General features: G+C 45.3%; 1 protein-coding gene across 2 annotated transcripts in view; it reads left to right on the forward strand.

Moving 5' to 3' along the window:
* The window catches only part of GYS2 (glycogen synthase 2), a 111,686-nt gene that overhangs the window by 39,756 nt on the left and 50,523 nt on the right, over positions 1 to 21,407 (forward strand). For both annotated transcript variants that reach the window (XM_044278050.1, XM_044278051.1), the window contains exons 11-12: positions 19,454 to 19,567; positions 19,708 to 19,834. In XM_044278050.1, the coding sequence (XP_044133985.1) occupies positions 19,454 to 19,567; positions 19,708 to 19,834 (241 nt within the window). The remainder of the gene's footprint in view (positions 1 to 19,453; positions 19,568 to 19,707; positions 19,835 to 21,407) is intronic.

Below are 21,407 nucleotides of genomic sequence, written 5' to 3' on the forward strand. Positions count from 1 at the left end.
CTCACTAACTTCCTTCACCCAGGGTGTAGGCTGTGGGAATAGTCCACACCTCCACAGAGGGGGAGCTAAGCTGGAATGAGCTATTCCAGCTTAGATGTACTAAACTGAACCTAGATCCTTACCAACACATTGCTACCACCTGCTGGTGAACATGGAAATTTACAACAATAATTTACATTTAACATGGTTTATGCACATTTGTGAATGACATAAAAATCATATCAGATGACAAGATAAAATCTCTTAACAGTTTGTAGCGGGTTAAAGGAGTTTCGTTACACAACTCTGGGGTGTTACATAAGTATATTCCCAAATACCTTTGATTAGTTATAGTGGCTCATTTTGTCTAGGGAGCAATTGTTAGGAAAAATAAAATGGCAGCCGTCCTATTAGTACACACAAAACCTGTCTTAATCACACAGTTGGACAACTTACTTCAGAGCATTGAGCTAAAGAGCTACCTCATTCTCCTCTCTGCTTGTCAGGAATTATGATCCTAAATATAGCTGATTAGATCTTGAGCTGAATCTCGGTAGGACTGGAGTTCATGAGGAGACATGAAGTACAGACATGACGGACAGGATAGACTGTGGTAATGGAGACAGCATACAAGTGCTGCTGCTCATCAGTCACACACACCCACCTCTCTGTACTTCATGTCTCATCATGAACTCCATTACCACAGAGATTCAGTTTAAGATCATATTAAACTGTATTTAACATCATAATCCCTGATAAGTGGAGCAGATGAGGCAGCTCTTTACCTCAGTGTTGTGAAGTAACTTGTCCTCCTGTATGATTAGGACAGGTTTTCTGTGTACTAATAGGATGGCGGCCATTTTATTTCCCCTAAATACTAATGAAAGGTATTTGGGAATATATTTATAATAAAGTAATATTTATGTATTTTCATGTTCTTATTTCCTGGAGAACCCTTTTAAATAATTTATACCATACAGACTGACTCCAATGCTTGTCCATGCAGATTCTGGACCTTCTAGTTCTTTCATTATCTGGAGTACTGTAGAGTTGAGATGGCTTTCTTGATACACATATTCTGAGAAATAAAGATTCCCTGGGACTTAAGCCTAGTCCTCTGAAAAATGAGCACATGTAACTCCTCACTCATCCTCAGTTAAAGAGAGTCTGTCACCACAATTTTCCCCTATAGACCCCTTACATAGCACTGTAGCATAACTATAGATCAGCCAAACGGTACCTTTGTTTTTTTGTTTGGATGTTCACCAGGCTGCTCTTCCTTCTTCTCACATAATCCCTCCCCAGCTTATTGCTTGGCCCGCCCTGTAAGCCTCTTACGTCATCCAGTGTACTGGCCGATATCCCGCCGGCGCATGCGCACTGCATGGAATGATGCTGCTGCCCACAATGGTCATGGTGCCATATGAGCAATTACTCGTATTGATTAAATTAACTTAACTCCTAACTAATTGAAGTGAACACAAAACAATATTGTGGTAGAAAATTGGCCGTGGTCTTTTATTAAGGGTTACATAAATATAATATTAATGATAAATCACCATAATAATTAAATAAATAAATAATCAATAAATAAATACTCATTTAAAATTCATAGAGTCCACAATTGTCCCCCCAGCAAAGCTGGGTGACTAACCCCCCTTCAATATCAGACCACGACTTTTATTAAAAAAGGGGGAGGGCGGGCGGGACGACGTCCTCTTCTTCCAGGCTCCGCGGCGGACAAGCTCCGGACCTGCTGCGACCCTTCTTAAATATTCAAATTTCCCGCCCAAGCCATCTTAAACACCAATCAGGAAACGGGCAGAAACAGGTACCTCAGCAACAGGTAGGCAACCAGGTACCAATCAAAACGCAGGGTTACAATCACCTCAAAAAATGTAAAATGAACATTTATTAGAAATACAAAAGGCGGGAAAATGAGAGAACTATGAATTAAAATACCCTTACCATGATGCTCAATGTCACCATGGTGGGCATTCAGTATCCCTTCTGTGCCCACTATCATGGTGCCATATGAGCAATTACTCGTATTGATTAAATTAACTTAACTCCTAACTAATTGAAATGAACACAAAACAATATTGTGGTAGAAAATTGGCCGTGGTCTTTTATTAAGGGTTACATAAATATAATATTAATGATAAATCACCATAATAATTAAATAAATAAATAATCAATAAATAAATACTCATTTAAAATTCATAGAGTCCACAATTGTCCCCCCAGCAAAGCTGGGTGACTAACCCACCAGACATGAGGGAATTATCCCACATGTCCCCCCCTAAAAACCACGGCCTTCTCAATCATATCCTGCATTCCTGAATTAAAAATATCTAGCCCTATATCAGACAAATGGATCAAATCATTCCGATAAAGACCAGAAATAAAGCCTTCCAGCTCGGTATGCCTAATAGACCATCCATTTAGACTAGGAAGGAATTTTTCTAAACTTCTATTCACCCTCTTCCTAATTTTCTCCATAAACCCATACTGTTCACTCTTCCAAATTAATCTTGGAATAATTTCAGAAAAAATTAAGGTTACCTGCGGGATTAAAGATTTAATATGAAACAGGTCTGATTTCATATGCTCCAATAAATCTAACGTTTTAATTTTCCCCAAATCATTACCACCAGCATGAATTATTAATACATCAGGATGTGTTAAAGACCTCAGCTCACCTTTCAGGATCGGAATGATCTGATACCATTTTAAACCCCTAAAACCTAACCAAACAATAGTAACAGAAATAGAACCAATAAAACTTTTTTTAAAATAGTTACGCTCCGCAGCCCTTCTTTCTGCCCAAAACACGAAAGAATGGCCCAGAATCCATATGACCATTTGCTCAGAACCTGAAAAAGATCAAATAAAATTAGAGCACCAAATTAGGTCTAATGTACAATTTAAATCTGTCAGATTCCCAGCGACCGATTCTCTTAATTACCGCCTCATTCAGTCCCAAACTAGCGGCAACAGTTGCAGCACCAATCCGAAAGGAATGAGACTAAAATTTTTCTTTAGATAAGTTTAATAATCCCAAACACTTTCTTAAAATCGCATTAAATTGATATTTTGTTAATACCGAACCATCTTCATGAATTAAAAATGAACCCTCCTTCTGAGGTCTAATGTCAAAATATTCCTTAACCGTCTTAACCGGGCACAATGATGAATCAGTTAACATTGCTAACCTAATCCAAGACCCTTTCGCAAGCTGATCTGTTTTTGATTTTTTTATAAAAATTCCTACTGAATTACTATATAAACTAATATCACTGACTCCCAGGGGCGACAAAGATTCTCTATTAGCCGCGGCTAGCTCTCCTATCCTAAGTGCCCCAAAAAATGTTATAACAAAAGCTACCTTAAAAAGAATTGCCTCAAATTTAGAAAATGTACACGTTTCCAAAACTGATACCAAAGAACCAAGCAACTCAAAAGTGATTGGTCTTCTGGAATCAACACTCTTAAGTGATCTTTTAACCCCTTTCAAAAACTGTTTCACTACGAATTGATTAGAAAATGACTGACAACCAGCTAGTTTATAAAAGAATGACACACCTGACACAGTCAAGTGTAGGACTGAGTAACCCAAACCCTCATCTAATAATGAACAAAGAAATTGAAAAAATACATCTAAATCAAACACAAAACACGACACATTCCTCACTAAGCAAAATTGATACCACCTCTTCCAAGCCAATGACTATCCATCCCATGTGCGGGGTGCTAAAGACTCCTGAATAAACTTGCTGATTATCTCCGGATAAGATTCCAAACCTGTTCTGGACATGGAATTTCATAATGTGATGATAAACAATTAATCGCAAATAGCACTCCTTTATTATCAGAAAAAACTAATAGTCTTTTATTCCTAAAAACCTCACCCCAAATCACTAATGAAACTACTATAGGAAACAACTCTAATAACACTAAATTCTTATTTAAACCCAGCTTAACCCACCACTCCGGCCATGGCTCAGCAGACCACTGTCCATTAAAAAATGCACCATAACCCCAAGACCCTGAAGCGTCTGTAAATAAACCTATTGCACCTGCTTCCTGAAATTCCTCCTGCCAAGCACAACGACCATTAAAATTTGTTAAAAATTCTTCCCACACCGCTAAATCATCTCTGAGCACTTTTGTGATTCTAACATGCGCATACGGAGATTTTAACCCTTTTGTGGCCATATACAATCTCCTAGAAAAAACACGACCCACAGGAATGACCCTTGATGCAAAAGCTAAAACACCCAATAAACTCTGTATTTCACGCAACTGAGCTTTCTTAACAGCCCCAAATCTCCTAATCAATGATATTGCCTTCTCCACTTTTTCCATGGGTAACCTGACTTCCATATTCACCGAGTCAATTATAATACCTAAAAATTCAATAACCTGACACGGACCAACTGATTTCTCTTGTGCCAAAGGAATACCAAAATACCTGCAAATCTGTGTGAAACCTTCTACTAAACTAGAACACTCATCAAAAGAACCAACAAATAGGAAATCATCTAAATAATGTAACACATTCACAGAACCTAACTCCCTAACTACAACCCAATTCAGAAATGAAGAAAACGACTCAAAATAAAAACATGACCAAGAAAATCCCATCGGCAAACATTTATCAAAGAAAAATTGACTATTAAACTGAAAACCTAATGAGTTAAATCCTGCCGGATCCACTGGTAACAAACGAAACGCAGCCTTAATGTCTGCCTTTGCCATAAAACACCCATTCCCTACCGAACGTATTAAAGAAACCGCATCATCAAAAGAAGTATACACAACCGACGCTATTTCCTTATCCAAAGAATCGTTCAGCGACTCTTTAGCCCGATATGATAAATGATGGATCAATCTGAATTCATTAGGATTCTTCTTTGGAACAATCCCCAAAGGAGAGACCCTAAAATCCGAAAAAGGTGGATAAGGAAAAGGGCCAGCTACCCTGCCTTCCTGCAATTCCTTCAAAATCTTAGCTTCAACAATATACAAATGCTTATTCACAGATGGCAAGTTATCATGTACTAAACAACCCTTTCCATTAAATTTTGGAACATAAAAACCTTCCACAAAACCTCTAAGGATTAGCTCCGCCTTCAGACGGTCTGGAAATAAACCTAGCCATGGAAGCATTCTTACCCAATTCACTGGTGTCTGAGCTTTTTGAAAAATCCCTATTGGATTGATTTTGCAGAAAGGACTGGTTAGATTTTTTAAAACACCGAAACATAGGGTGCGCACCCGAACAAAAAGAACATTCGTGTTTATACCTACAATTGCTCAGCCATCTGCATGCCGACTCATTATATGCAAAGCAAAACCCTTTTTTAATAGTAGCTCCAGACACCATTGAATTAATTGGCCTAGCTTGAAAACCACTTTTTTGCGGCAACATCAAGCTAAGCCAAAGACCCACATCTTTAGAACCCCAATTCATATTACTATGTACCGCTAACTTTTGACGAAAAGTCTCATCATATGTAAACCATGCGAAGCCACCAAAATTACGGTAAGCCTCCAGAATGGAATCCATATGCTGAAACAAGCCAACAGAACTCTGAGGATGTTTCGCACAAAACACAGAAGCATAAATAAAAAAGGCTTGCAGCTAGGGATGAGCGAACTCGAACTGTATAGTTCGGGTTCGTACCGAATTTTGGGGTGTCCGTGACACGGACCCGAACCCGGACATTTTCGTAAAAGTCCGGGTTCGGGTTCGGTGTTCGTCGCTTTCTTCGCGCTTTTGTGACGCTTTCTTGGCGCTTTTTGAAAGGCTGCAAAGCAGCCAATCAACAAGCGTCATACTACTTGCCCCAAGAGGCCATCACAGCCATGCCTACTATTGGCATGGCTGTGATTGGCCAGAGCACCATGTGACCCAGCCTCTATTTAAGCTGGAGTCACATAGCGCCGCCCGTCACTCTGCTCTGATTAGCGTAGGGAGAGGTTGCGGCTGCGACAGTAGGGCGAGATTAGGCAGATTAACTCCTCCAAAGGACTTGATTAACTGATCGATCTGCAGCTGTGGATCATTGAGCTGCTGATCCTCAATTGCTCACTGTTTTTAGGCTGCACAGACCGTTTGTCAGTCACATTTTTCTGGGGTGATCGGCGGCCATTTTGTGTCTTGTGGTGCGCCAGCACAAGCTGCGACCAAGTGCATTTAACCCTCAATGGTGTGGTTGTTTTTTGGCTAAAGCCTACATCAGGGTGAAGCTGTCACACCAAGTGCATTTAACCAGCAATAGTCTGTTCATTTTTTGGCCATATACAAAATCAGGGGCAAGCTGCGCCTGTCACCAAGTGCATTTAACCCTCAATGGTGTGGTTGTTTTTTGGCTAAAGCCTACATCAGGGTGAAGCTGTCACACCAAGTGCATTTAACCAGCAATAGTCTGTTCATTTTATGGCCATATACTAAATCAGGGGCAAGCTGCGCCTGTCACCAAGTGCATTTAACCCTCAATGGTGTGGTTGTTTTTTGGCTAAAGCCTACATCAGGGTGAAGCTGTCACACCAAGTGCATTTAACCAGCAATAGTCTGTTTATTTTTTGGCCATATCCCAGTCTAATTCTGTCACTAAATCCATACCGGTCACCCAGCGCCTAAATACTAGGCCTCAAATTTATATCCAGCTAAATCTGTCCCTAGTGCTGTAGCTGGGCGAGTTATTTAGTGTCCGTTCAAGCACATTTCTTGTTCTGGGTTGAAATACAATTCCCAATTTAGCAATTTCATAATTTAGTGGTTTCTGCTATATCAGAGCTATTTGAAATCTATCCCTAAAAGGGTATATAATATTCAAGGTGCACATTGGGTCATTCAGAATAACTTCACACACACCCGCTACTGTGTATTTCCAAGTCTAATTCTGTCACTAAACCCATACCTGTCACGCAGCGCCTAAATACTAGGCCTCAAATTTATATCCAGCTAAATCTGTCCCTAGTGCTGTAGCTGGGCGAGTTATTTAGTGTCCGTTCAAGCACATTTCTTGTTCTGGGTTGAAATACAATTCCCAATTTAGCAATTTCATAATTTAGTGGTTTCTGCTATATCAGAGCTATTTGAAATCTATCCCTAAAAGGGTATATAATATTCAAGGTGCACATTGGGTCATTCAGAATAACTTCACACACACCCGCTACTGTGTATTTCCAAGTCTAATTCTGGCACTAAACCCATACCTGTCACCCAGCGCCTAAATACTAGGCCTCAAATTTATATCCCGCTAAATCTGTCCTTAGTGCTGTAGCTGGGCGAGTTATTTAGTGTCCGTTCAAGCACATTTCTTGTTCTGGGTTGAAATACAATTCCCAATTTAGCAATTTCATAATTTAGTGGTTTCTGCTATATCAGAGCTATTTGAAATCTATCCCTAAAAGGGTATATAATATTCAAGGTGCACATTGGGTCATTCAGAATAACTTCACACACACCCGCTACTGTGTATTTCCAAGTCTAATTCTGTCACTAAATCCATACCGGTCACCCAGCGCCTAAATACTAGGCCTCAAATTTATATCCAGCTAAATCTGTCCCTAGTGCTGTAGCTGGGCGAGTTATTTAGTGTCCGTTCAAGCACATTTCTTGTTCTGGGTTGAAATACAATTCCCAATTTAGCAATTTCATAATTTAGTGGTTTCTGCTATATCAGAGCTATTTGAAATCTATCCCTAAAAGGGTATATAATATTCAAGGTGCACATTGGGTCATTCAGAATAACTTCACACACACCCGCTACTGTGTATTTCCAAGTCTAATTCTGGCACTAAACCCATACCTGTCACCCAGCGCCTAAATACTAGGCCTCAAATTTATATCCCGCTAAATCTGTCCTTAGTGCTGTAGCTGGGCGAGTTATTTAGTGTCCGTTCAAGCACATTTCTTGTTCTGGGTTGAAATACAATTCCCAATTTAGCAATTTCATAATTTAGTGGTTTCTGCTATATCAGAGCTATTTGAAATCTATCCCTAAAAGGGTATATAATATTCAAGGTGCACATTGGGTCATTCAGAATAACTTCACACACACCCGCTACTGTGTATTTCCAAGTCTAATTCTGGCACTAAACCCATACCTGTCACCCAGCGCCTAAATACTAGGCCTCAAATTTATATCCCGCTAAATCTGTCCTTAGTGCTGTAGCTGGGCGAGTTATTTAGTGTCCGTTCAAGCACATTTCTTGTTCTGGGTTGAAATACAATTCCCAATTTAGCAATTTCATAATTTAGTGGTTTCTGCTATATCAGAGCTATTTGAAATCTATCCCTAAAAGGGTATATAATATTCAAGGTGCACATTGGGTCATTCAGAATAACTTCACACACACCCGCTACTGTGTATTTCCAAGTCTAATTCTGGCACTAAACCCATACCTGTCACCCAGCGCCTAAATACTAGGCCTCAAATTTATATCCCGCTAAATCTGTCCTTAGTGCTGTAGCTGGGCGAGTTATTTAGTGTCCGTTCAAGCACATTTCTTGTTCTGGGTTGAAATACAATTCCCAATTTAGCAATTTCATAATTTAGTGGTTTCTGCTATATCAGAGCTATTTGAAATCTATCCCTAAAAGGGTATATAATATTCAAGGTGCACATAGGGTCATTCAGAATAACTTCACACACACGCTTCTGTGCATTTCCAAGTCTAATTCTGTCACTAAATCCATAGCGGTCACCCAGCGCCTAAATACTAGGCCTCAAATTTATATCCAGCTAAATCTGTCCCTAGTGCTGTAGCTGGGCGAGTTATTTAGTGTCCGTTCAAGCACATTTCTTGTTCTGGGTTGAAATACAATTCCCAATTTAGCAATTTCATAATTTAGTGGTTTCTGCTATATCAGAGCTATTTGAAATCTATCCCTAAAAGGGTATATAATATTCAAGGTGCACATTGGGTCATTCAGAATAACTTCACACACACCCGCTACTGTGTATTTCCAAGTCTAATTCTGGCACTAAACCCATACCTGTCACCCAGCGCCTAAATACTAGGCCTCAAATTTATATCCCGCTAAATCTGTCCTTAGTGCTGTAGCTGGGCGAGTTATTTAGTGTCCGTTCAAGCACATTTCTTGTTCTGGGTTGAAATACAATTCCCAATTTAGCAATTTCATAATTTAGTGGTTTCTGCTATATCAGAGCTATTTGAAATCTATCCCTAAAAGGGTATATAATATTCAAGGTGCACATAGGGTCATTCAGAATAACTTCACACACACGCTTCTGTGCATTTCCAAGTCTAATTCTGTCACTAAATCCATACCGGTCACCCAGCGCCTAAATACTAGGCCTCAAATTTATATCCAGCTAAATCTGTCCCTAGTGCTGTAGCTGGGCGAGTTATTTAGTGTCCGTTCAAGCACATTTCTTGTTCTGGGTTGAAATACAATTCCCAATTTAGCAATTTCATAATTTAGTGGTTTCTGCTATATCAGAGCTATTTGAAATCTATCCCTAAAAGGGTATATAATATTCAAGGTGCACATAGGGTCATTCAGAATAACTTCACACACCCGCTACTGTGCATTTCCAAATCTAATTCTGTCACTAAACCCATACCTGTCACCCAGCGCCTAAATACTAGGCCTCAAATTTATATCCCGCTAAATCTCTCGTTACCGCTGTCCTGTTGTGGCTGGGAAAGTTATTTAGTGTCCGTCAAAGCACATTTTTTGTTCTGGGTTGAAATACAATTCCCAATTTAGCAATTTCATAATTTAGTCGTTTCTGCTATATCAGAGCTATTTGAAATCTATCCCTAAAAGGGTAGATCATATTGAAGGTGCACATAGGGTCATTCAGAATAACTTCACACACACGCTTCTGTGCATTTCCAAGTCTAATTCTGTCACTAAATCCATACCGGTCACCCAGCGCCTAAATACTAGGCCTCAAATTTATATCCCGCTGAATTTGAATACAATACATTGGGCCAAATAATATATTTGTTGTTGTGGTGAACCATAACAATGAGAAAAACATCTAGTAAGGGACGCGGACGTGGACATGGTCGTGGTGGTGTTAGTGGACCCTCTGGTGCTGGGAGAGGACGTGGCCGTTCTGCCACATCCACACGTCCTAGTGTACCAACTACCTCAGGTCCCAGTAGCCGCCAGAATTTACAGCGATATATGGTGGGGCCCAATGCCGTTCTAAGGATGGTAAGGCCTGAGCAGGTACAGGCATTAGTCAATTGGGTGGCCGACAGTGGATCCAGCACGTTCACATTATCTCCCACCCAGTCTTCTGCAGAAAGCGCACAGATGGCGCCTGAAAACCAACCCCATCAGTCTGTCACATCACCCCCATGCATACCAGGGAAACTGTCTCAGCCTCAAGTTATGCAGCAGTCTCTTATGCTGTTTGAAGACTCCGCTGGCAGGGTTTCCCAAGGGCATCCACCTAGCCCTTCCCCAGCGGTGAAAGACATAGAATGCACTGACGCACAACCACTTATGTTTCCTGATGATGAGGACATGGGAATACCACCTCAGCATGTCTCTGATGATGACGAAACACAGGTGCCAACTGCTGCGTCTTTCTGCAGTGTGCAGACTGAACAGGAGGTCAGGGATCAAGACTGGGTGGAAGACGATGCAGGGGACGATGAGGTCCTAGACCCCACATGGAATGAAGGTCGTGCCACTGACTTTCACAGTTCGGAGGAAGAGGCAGTGGTGAGACCGAGCCAACAGCGTAGCAAAAGAGGGAGCAGTGGGCAAAAGCAGAACACCCGCCGCCAAGAGACTCCGCCTGCTACTGACCGCCGCCATCTGGGACCGAGCACCCCAAAGGCAGCTTCAAGGAGTTCCCTGGCATGGCACTTCTTCAAACAATGTGCTGACGACAAGACCCGAGTGGTTTGCACGCTGTGCCATCAGAGCCTGAAGCGAGGCATTAACGTTCTGAACCTGAGCACAACCTGCATGACCAGGCACCTGCATGCAAAGCATGAACTGCAGTGGAGTAAACACCTTAAAACCAAGGAAGTCACTCAGGCTCCCCCTGCTACCTCTTCTGCTGCTGCCGCCTCGGCCTATTCTGCTGCTGCCGCCTCGGCCTCTTCCTCCGCCTCTGGAGGAACGTTGGCACCTGCCGCCCAGCAAACAGGGGATGTACCACCAACACCACCACCACCACCTCCGTCACCAAGCGTCTCAACCATGTCACACGCCAGCGTTCAGCTCTCCATCTCACAAACATTTGATAGAAAGCGTAAATTCCCACCTAGCCACCCTCGATCCCTGGCCCTGAATGCCAGCATTTCTAAACTACTGGCCTATGAAATGCTGTAATTTAGGCTGGTGGACACAGACAGCTTCAAACAGCTCATGTCGCTTGCTGTCCCACAGTATGTTGTTCCCAGCCGGCACTACTTCTCCAAGAGAGCCGTGCCTTCCCTGCACAACCAAGTATCCGATAAAATCAAGTGTGCACTGCGCAACGCCATCTGTGGCAAGGTCCACCTAACCACAGATACGTGGACCAGTAAGCACGGCCAGGGACGCTATATCTCCCTAACTGCACACTGGGTAAATGTAGTGGCAGCTGGGCCCCAGGCGGAGAGCTGTTTGGCGCACGTCCTTCCGCCGCCAAGGATCGCAGGGCAACATTCTTTGCCTCCTGTTGCCACCTCCTCCTTCTCGGCTTCCTCCTCCTCTTCTTCCACCTGCTCATCCAGTCAGCCACACACCTTCACCACCAACTTCAGCACAGCCCGGGGTAAACGTCAGCAGGCCATTCTGAAACTCATATGTTTGGGGGACAGGCCCCACACCGCACAGGAGTTGTGGCGGGGTATAGAACAACAGACCGACGAGTGGTTGCTGCCGGTGAGCCTCAAGCCCGGCCTGGTGGTGTGTGATAATGGGCGAAATCTCGTTGCAGCTCTGGGACTAGCCAATTTGACGCACATCCCATGCTTGGCGCATGTGCTGAATTTGGTGGTGCAGAAGTTCATTCACAACTACCCCGACATGTCAGAGCTGCTGCATAAAGTGCGGGCCGTCTGTTCGCGCTTCCGGCGTTCACATCCTGCTGCTGCTCGCCTGTCTGCGCTACAGCGTAACTTCGGCCTTCCCGCTCACCGCCTCATATGCGACGTGCCCACCAGGTGGAACTCCACCTTGCACATGCTGGACAGACTGTGCGAGCAGCAGCAGGCCATAGTGGAGTTTCAGCTGCAGCACGCACGGGTCAGTCGCACTACAGAACAGCACCACTTCACCACCAATGACTGGGCCTCCATGCGAGACCTGTGTGCCCTGTTGCGCTGTTTCGAGTACTCCACCAACATGGCCAGTGGCGATGACACCGTTATCAGCGTTACAATACCACTTCTATGTCTCCTTGAGAAAACACTTAGGGCGATGATGGAAGAGGAGGTGGCCCAGGAGGAGGAGGAGGAGGAGGAGGAAGAGGGGTCATTTTTAGCACTTTCAGGCCAGTCTCTTCGAAGTGACTCAGAGGGAGGTTTTTGGCAACAGCAGAGGCCAGGTACAAATGTGGCCAGCCAGGGCCCACTACTGGAGGACGAGGAGGACGAGGATGAGGAGGAGGTGGAGGAGGATGAGGATGAAGCATGGTCACAGCGGGGTGGCACCCAACGCAGCTCGGGTCCATCACTGGTGCGTGGCTGGGGGGAAAGGCAGGACGATGACGATACGCCTCCCACAGAGGACAGCTTGTCCTTATCCCTGGGCAGCCTGGCACACATGAGCGACTACATGCTGCAGTGCCTGCGCAACGACAGCAGAGTTGCCCACATTTTAACCTGTGCGGACTACTGGGTTGCCACCCTGCTGGATCCACGCTACAAAGACAATGTGCCCACCTTACTTCCTGCACTGGAGCGTGATAGGAAGATGCGCGAGTACAAGCGCACGTTGGTAGACGCGCTACTGAGAGCATTCCCAAATGTCACAGGGGAACAAGTGGAAGCCCAAGGCCAAGGCAGAGGAGGAGCAAGAGGTCGCCAAGGCAGCTGTGTCACGGCCAGCTCCTCTGAGGGCAGGGTTAGCATGGCAGAGATGTGGAAAACTTTTGTCAACACGCCACAGCTAACTGCACCACCACCTGATACGCAACGTGTTAGCAGGAGGCAACATTTCACTAACATGGTGGAACAGTACGTGTGCACACCCCTCCACGTACTGACTGATGGTTCGGCCCCATTCAACTTCTGGGTCTCTAAATTGTCCACGTGGCCAGAGCTAGCCTTTTATGCCTTGGAGGTGCTGGCCTGCCCGGCAGCCAGCGTTTTGTCTGAACGTGTATTCAGCACGGCAGGGGGCGTCATTACAGACAAACGCAGCCGCCTGTCTACAGCCAATGTGGACAAGCTGACGTTCATAAAAATGAACCAGGCATGGATCCCACAGGACCTGTCCGTCCCTTGTCCAGATTAGACATTAACTACCTCCCCATAACCATATATTATTGGACTCCAGGGCACTTCCTCATTCAATCCTATTTTTATTTTCATTTTACCATTATATTGCGATGCTACCCAAAGTTGAATGAACCTCTCCTCTGCCTGTGTGCTAGGCCTAAATATATGCCAATGGACTGTTGCAGTGGTGGCTGACATGAAGCCTGATTCTCTGCTATGACATGCAGACTAATTCTCTGCTGACATGAAGCCAGATTGTCTGTTACGGGACCTCTCTCCTCTGCCTGGGTGCTGGGCCTAAATTTATGACAATGGACTGTTGCAGTGGTGGCTGACGTGAAGCCTCATTCTCTGCTATGACATGCAGACTGATTCTCTGCTGACATGAAGCCAGATTGTCTGTTACGGGACCTCTCTCCTCTGCCTGTGTGCTAGGCCTAAATATATGCCAATGGACTGTTGCAGTGGTGGCTGACGTGAAGCCTGATTCTCTGCTATGACATGCAGACTGATTCTCTGCTGACATGAAGCCAGATCCTCTGTTACGGGACCTCTCTCCTCTGCCTGTGTGTGTGCTGGGCCTAAATATATGCCAATGGACTGTTGCAGTGGTGGCTGACGTGAAGCCTCATTCTCTGCTATGACATGCAGACTAATTCTCTGCTGACATGAAGACAGATTCTCTGTTACGGGACCTCCCTCCTCTGCCTGGGTGCTGGGCCTAAATATATGCCAATGGACTGTTGCAGTGGTGGGTGACGTGAAGCCTCATTCTCTGCTATGACATGCAGACTAATTCTCTGCTGACATGAAGCCAGATTGTCTGTTACGGGACCTCTCTCCTCTGCCTGTGTGTGTGCTGGGCCTAAATATATGCCAATGGACTGTTGCAGTGGTGGCTGACGTGAAGCCTCATTCTCTGCTATGACATGCAGACTAATTCTCTGCTGACATGAAGACAGATTCTCTGTTACGGGACCTCTCTCCTCTGCCTGTGTGTGTGCTGGGCCTAAATATATGCCAATGGACTGTTGCAGTGGTGGCTGACGTGAAGCCTCATTCTCTGCTATGACATGCAGACTAATTCTCTGCTGACATGAAGACAGATTCTCTGTTACGGGACCTCCCTCCTCTGCCTGGGTGCTGGGCCTAAATATATGCCAATGGACTGTTGCAGTGGTGGGTGACGTGAAGCCTGATTCTCTGCTATGACATGCAGACTAATTCTCTGCTGACATGAAGACAGATTCTCTGTTACGGGACCTCTCTCCTCTGCCTGTGTGTGTGCTGGGCCTAAATATATGCCAATGGACTGTTGCAGTGGTGGCTGACGTGAAGCCTCATTCTCTGCTATGACATGCAGACTAATTCTCTGCTGACATGAAGACAGATTCTCTGTTACGGGACCTCCCTCCTCTGCCTGGGTGCTGGGCCTAAATATATGCCAATGGACTGTTGCAGTGGTGGCTGACGTGAAGCCTCATTCTCTGCTATGACATGCAGACTGATTCTCTGCTGACATGAAGCCAGATCGTCTGTTACGGGACCTCTCTGCTCTGCCTGTGTGCTAGGCCTAAATATATGCCAATGGACTGTTGCAGTGGTGGGTGACGTGAAGCCTCATTCTCTGCTATGACATGCAGACTGATTCTCTGCTGTCATGAAGCCAGATTGTCTGTTACGGGACCTCTCTGCTCTGCCTGTGTGCTAGGCCTAAATATATGCCAATGGACTGTTGCAGTGGTGGGTGACGTGAAGCCTCATTCTCTGCTATGACATGCAGACTAATTCTCTGCTGACATGAAGACAGATTCTCTGTTACGGGACCTCCCTCCTCTGCCTGGGTGCTGGGCCTAAATATATGCCAATGGACTGTTGCAGTGGTGGGTGACGTGAAGCCTCATTCTCTGCTATGACATGCAGACTAATTCTCTGCTGACATGAAGCCAGATTGTCTGTTACGGGACCTCTCTCCTCTGCCTGTGTGCTAGGCCTAAATATATGCCAATGGACTGTTGCAGTGGTGGCTGACGTGAAGCCTCATTCTCTGCTATGACATGCAGACTAATTCTCTGCTGACATGAAGCCAGATTGTCTGTTACGGGACCTCTCTCCTCTGCCTGGGTGCTGGGCCTAAATTTATGACAATGGACTGTTGCAGTGGTGGCTGACGTGAAGCCTGATTCTCTGCTATGACATGCAGACTGATTCTCTGCTGACATGAAGCCAGATCCTCTGTTACGGGACCTCTCTCCTCTGCCTGTGTGTGTGCTGGGCCTAAATATATGCCAATGGACTGTTGCAGTGGTGGCTGACGTGAAGCCTCATTCTCTGCTATGACATGCAGACTGATTCTCTGCTGACATGAAGCCAGATTCTCTGTTACGGGACCTCTCTCCTCTGCCTGTGTGTGTGCTGGGCCTAAATATATGCCAATGGACTGTTGCAGTGGTGGCTGACGTGAAGCCTCATTCTCTGCTATGACATGCAGACTAATTCTCTGCTGACATGAAGACAGATTCTCTGTTACGGGACCTCCCTCCTCTGCCTGGGTGCTGGGCCTAAATATATGCCAATGGACTGTTGCAGTGGTGGCTGACGTGAAGCCTCATTCTCTGCTATGACATGCAGACTAATTCTCTGCTGACATGAAGACAGATTCTCTGTTACGGGACCTCTCTCCTCTGCCTGGGTGCCGGGGCCTAAATATCTGAGAATGGACTGTTCCAGTGGTGGGTGACGGGAAGCCAGATTCTCTGCTATGGAACCTCTCTCCAATTGATTTTGGTTAATTTTTATTTATTTAATTTTTAATTTAATTCATTTCCCTATCCACATTTGTTTGCAGGGGATTTACCTACATGTTGCTGCCTTTTGCAGCCCTCTAGCTCTTTCCTGGGCTGTTTTACAGCCTTTTTAGTGCCGAAAAGTTCGGGTCCCCATTGACTTCAATGGGGTTCGGGTTCGGGACGAAGTTCGGATCGGGTTCGGATCCCGAACCCGAACATTTCCGGGATGTTCGGCCGAACTTCTCGAACCCGAACATCCAGGTGTTCGCTCAACTCTACTTGCAGCCAATTATTAAATGATCTTGGCGCCAACCTTTTCCTTTCTTCCTCTTTTTCAACTACTTTTTTATCGCTTTTAAAAGGTTCTTTGGCAGAAGGGAGCAATGATAAAATATCAATATACTCCCTTCTCCAAATTTTTTCTTTAACGGATTGAGACAAATGAAACCCTAAAGGGGAGCCGTCACACGTTAACGCTTCCTTTAAACAAGTTTCACTTATACCAATACCTCTATCTAAAGCTAATGAATTCACTGACTTGTTAACACTCATAATATCAGCTCCTGCATCAGCTGGCACATCCTTCCACACTGATGCAGGCTGATCTACAGACACAGGCACACTAGCTGAAGCCCATTCTGAAAATAACTTAGCTAAACTAAGCAATAACTTATTATCCTGACTACCCATGTTGGTAGGCAGAGACAAGCTCTGCCCACATGTCTCCTCACCAGTCTCCGGTCCATGGTCCATGCTGGGGGTACTGGAGGCCGGCAGTTGCGCTCTACTCAAAACCCCAGGCTGCGATACCGCACACCTAGGGGAGGAGCGCACACTACCACCTTTCCGGCTTCTGGATTCTGCAGGTGAATACGCCCTCCTCGGCCTCTTCATCCTCTTTGAACTCCTCACTTCAGCGCTAGTAGGAGCGCCTCCTGATGACGTGCCCGACGCCGTCGCATGTTCCGTGACGTCATCACACCGAGCGACGTCACGTGGCTCCGCCTCTTCCTCTTCGCCAGCCAAGCCCTCTGCCAGACAACGCTGTAGCCACGCCTCCCCTCCTCTTGACTCGGCGCGCTGGATCAACTTCTTCAGGAGCTCCTCCATTCGACCGGTAAGTTCTTTCGTCGATTCTTTCCCAATTCAGCCTTAGCGCAGCAAATCTTCCCCTCCACAGCCTTAGGGCGGCACGAACCTCCGGAACTCCGCGCCGTCCTTCACACAGCAGCGCTGACCCTCTGCTCCGACGCCGGTTCTGCTTGCCGGGTTTCACTGCCGCTCCCACGCCGCCGATTCTACACCGCCGCTACCTCTTCACAGCAGCGCTGCTTCCCCGCTCAAACGCCGGCTTCGTCACCGCCGCTGCTTCGCTGCCGCTTCTCCGAATTCTGCCTAGTAGTGACGGCGAAGCCAAATAGCTCTTTTGCAGCTACGCCGGCACCTCCTAGGGCTTCAGACGACGACGTCCTCTTCTTCCAGGCTCCGCGGCGGACAAGCTCCGGACCTGCTGCGACCCTTCTTAAATATTCAAATTTCCCGCCCAAGCCATCTTAAACACCAATCAGGAAACGGGCAGAAACAGGTACCTCAGCAACAGGTAGGCAACCAGGTACCAATCAAAACGCAGGGTTACAATCACCTCAGAAAATGTAAAATGAACATTTATTAGAAATACAAAAGGCGGGAAAATGAGAGAACTATGAATTAAAATACCCTTACCATGATGCTCAATGTCACCATGGTGGGCATTCAGTATCCCTTCTGTGCCCACTATCATTACAGTGCGCATGCGCCGGCGGGATATCGGCCAGTACACTGGATGACATAAGAGGCTTACAGGGCGGGCCAAACAACAGGCTGGGCAGGGGTTATGTGAGAAGAAGGAAGAGCGGCCTGGGCACTTACCGCCCGAACGCCGCCCCTGGGCACTTGCGAGCCCTCATTTACATATGAATAAAACTCTGTTTTTGCCCCTGGTGAACATCTAAACAAAAAGACAAAGGTACCATTTGACTGATCTATAGTTATGCTACAGTGCTATGTAAGTGGTCTATAAGGGCAAATTGTGGTGACAGACTCCCTTTAACACTAAACCGACACTAAACTAGGGGCGGACCTAAATCCATCTCCTAGCCTCCAGGGCAGAATTAGGATAGTTAACTCTGACTTATCCATACAGAACTATTGGGATGATTTATCAAACTGGTGTAAAATAGAACTGGCTTCGTTGCCCATAGCAACAAATCAGATTCCACCTTTCATTTTCCAAAGGGGCTGTCAACAATGAAAGGTGGAATCTGATTGGTTGCTATAGGAAGCTAAGCCAGTGCTACTTTACACTAGTTTGATCAATGAGACCATATACTGTATGTGTACGATCCAATGCATCAAATAACATTACATAAAAAGAAACAATTTTGCAAATACCCTATTCTGGGGTACTGCATATACAGTATCCACATAGTGCTCATGAATAGGTGTATATATATCACTACCATACAGTGCAGATAAAGCAAATAATGGCCAATAACACCACCGTATGTTTCCCATAAAGAAGAGCCATTCAGTTTCTATGTAATAGCTCCTTACAGTGTTCAAGTAACAATGCTGTACTGCACCTTAAATGGTTTCACAGTATCTATATAATAGTGCTAAACAATATATATGTGCCATACAGTACACGTAAAAAAGAGCCAGACAGTGCCTATCAAACAGTTCCATAAAGTACTCACCTAACAGCGCTATATGGGGACAAAATAAGGCCTCATTCAGACAGCCGCAGTGTATTGCGGATCTCTAATATGGCTGCAACCATATTAGAAAATGCCTATTCGTGTCCGCGGACACACTATCCTTTCCGCGAAGCCGCAGAACGGAACCTCGGATGCGGACAGCACATGGTGTGCTGTCCGCAACTTTTGCGGCTTCATTGAAATGAATGGGTCCGCACCTGTTCCGCATATTGCAGAATGAATGCGGACCCGTTCATATGGCCGTCTGAATGGGCCCTAACAGAGCCAAGCAGTACCAATGTAGCAACGTAATACAATAGCTAACCAAGCAGTGAAGCTCGCCTTCTGATCTGTATAGATATAACCATCTCCATATCTATGGTGACCTTTGACCATTGGGACATAATATATATGGCAGGCTGGCTTTTGGATACCATTTAGGACACAGCTTAGCTGATGAGCCTGACCCAGACTGTATCGCTTTAAATCAGCGTAATTTTACTTTAATTTCAGCGCCAGTCACTTCCTCCAGTAACCACACACAACATGGTGGACGACTCCGCAGATCCCATTCTAAACACAGTCCGGCGCATCGGTCTCTTCAACAGCCGGACGGACAGAGTGAAGGTTGGTTACTTGTCCTAACATAACCCTAAAACTTGCCTGTTGGGGTCTTGGATTATAAAGATTCATGATCATGTGGCCTATGTGGAATGATGAGGCTCCATGGTGGGGTCCACTACAGTGAATCTAGTTATGTCTCACAGGTGATCCTGCACCCGGAGTTCCTGTCCTCCACAAGCCCACTCCTTCCACTAGACTATGAGGAATTTGTACGAGGTTGTCACCTGGGAGTCTTCCCATCATACTATGAGCCCTGGGGGTACACACCTGGTAAGTATTAGTCCTTGATTTATACACCTGGTGAGTGGTAGTAATATGTATATATGCCTTGTGAGTGATAGTCCTGTCTAGCTACACCTGTGACTGTAGTCCTAGGTGTACACTGCTGGTGAGTATTAGTCCTGGCTTATATACACCTGTGAGTGTAGTCCTATGTATACACTGCTAGTGAGTGTTAGTCCTGGCTTATATACACCTGTGAGTGTAGTCCTAGGTGTACACTGCTGGTGAGTGTTAGTCCTGACTTATATACACCTGTGAGTGTAGTCCTAGGTATACACTGCTGGTGAGTATTAGTTCTGGCTTATATACACCTGTGAGTGTAGTCCTAGGTATACACTGCTAGTGAGTGTTAGTCCTGGCTTATATACACCTGTGACTGTAGTCCTAGGTGTACACTGCTGGTGAGTGTTAGTCCTGGCTTATATACACCTGTGAGTGTAGTCCTAGGTATACACTGCTGGTGAGTGTTAGTCCTTGCTTATATACACCTATGAGTGTAGTCCTAGGTATACACTGCTAGTGAGTGTTAGTCCTGGCTTATATACACCTGTGACTGTAGTCCTAGGTGTACACTGCTGGGGAGTGTTAGTCCTGACTTATATACACCTGTGAGTGTAGTCCTAGGTATACACTGCTGGTAAGTGGTAGTCCTAGGTGTATACACCTGTGACTGTAGTCCTAGGTGTACACTGCTGGTGAGTGTTAGTCCTGGCTTATATACACCTGTGAGTGTAGTCCTAGGTATACACTGCTGGTGAGTGTTAGTCCTGGCTTATATACACCTATGAGTGTAGTCCTAGGTATACACTGCTAGTGAGTGTTAGTCCTGGCTTATATACACCTGTGACTGTAGTCCTAGGTGTACACTGCTGGTGAGTGTTAGTCCTGACTTATATACACCTGTGAGTGTAGTCCTAGGTATACACTGCTGGTAAGTGGTAGTCCTGGGTGTATACACCTGTGACTGTAGTCCTAGGTGTACACTGCTGGTGAGTGTTAGTCCTGGCTTATATACACCTGTGAGTGTAGTCCTAGGTATACACTGCTGGTGAGTGTTAGTCCTGGCTTATATACACCTGTGAGTGTAGTCCTAGGTATACACTGCTGGTGAGTGTTAGTCCTGGCTTATATAGACCTGTGACTGTAGTCCTAGGTATACACTGCTGGTGAGTGTTAGTCCTGGCTTATATACACCTGTGAGTGTAGTCCTAGGTGTACACTGCTGGTGAGTGTTAGTCCTGACTTATATACACCTGTGAGTGTAGTCCTAGGTATACACTGCTGGTAAGTGGTAGTCCTGGGTGTATACACCTGTGACTGTAGTCCTAGGTGTACACTGCTGGTGAGTGGTAGTCCTGGCTTATATACACCTGTGAGTGTAGTCCTAGGTATACACTGCTGGTGAGTGTTAGTCCTGGCTTATATACACCTGTGAGTGTAGTCCTAGGTATACACTGCTGGTGAGTGCTAGTCCTGGCTTATATACACCTGTGACTGTAGTCCTAGGTATACACTGCTGGTAAGTGGTAGTCCTGGATGTATACACCTGTGACTGTAGTCC

Source organism: Bufo gargarizans, chromosome 2, assembly GCF_014858855.1.
Source record: "Bufo gargarizans isolate SCDJY-AF-19 chromosome 2, ASM1485885v1, whole genome shotgun sequence".
Lineage (NCBI taxonomy): Eukaryota > Metazoa > Chordata > Amphibia > Anura > Bufonidae > Bufo > Bufo gargarizans.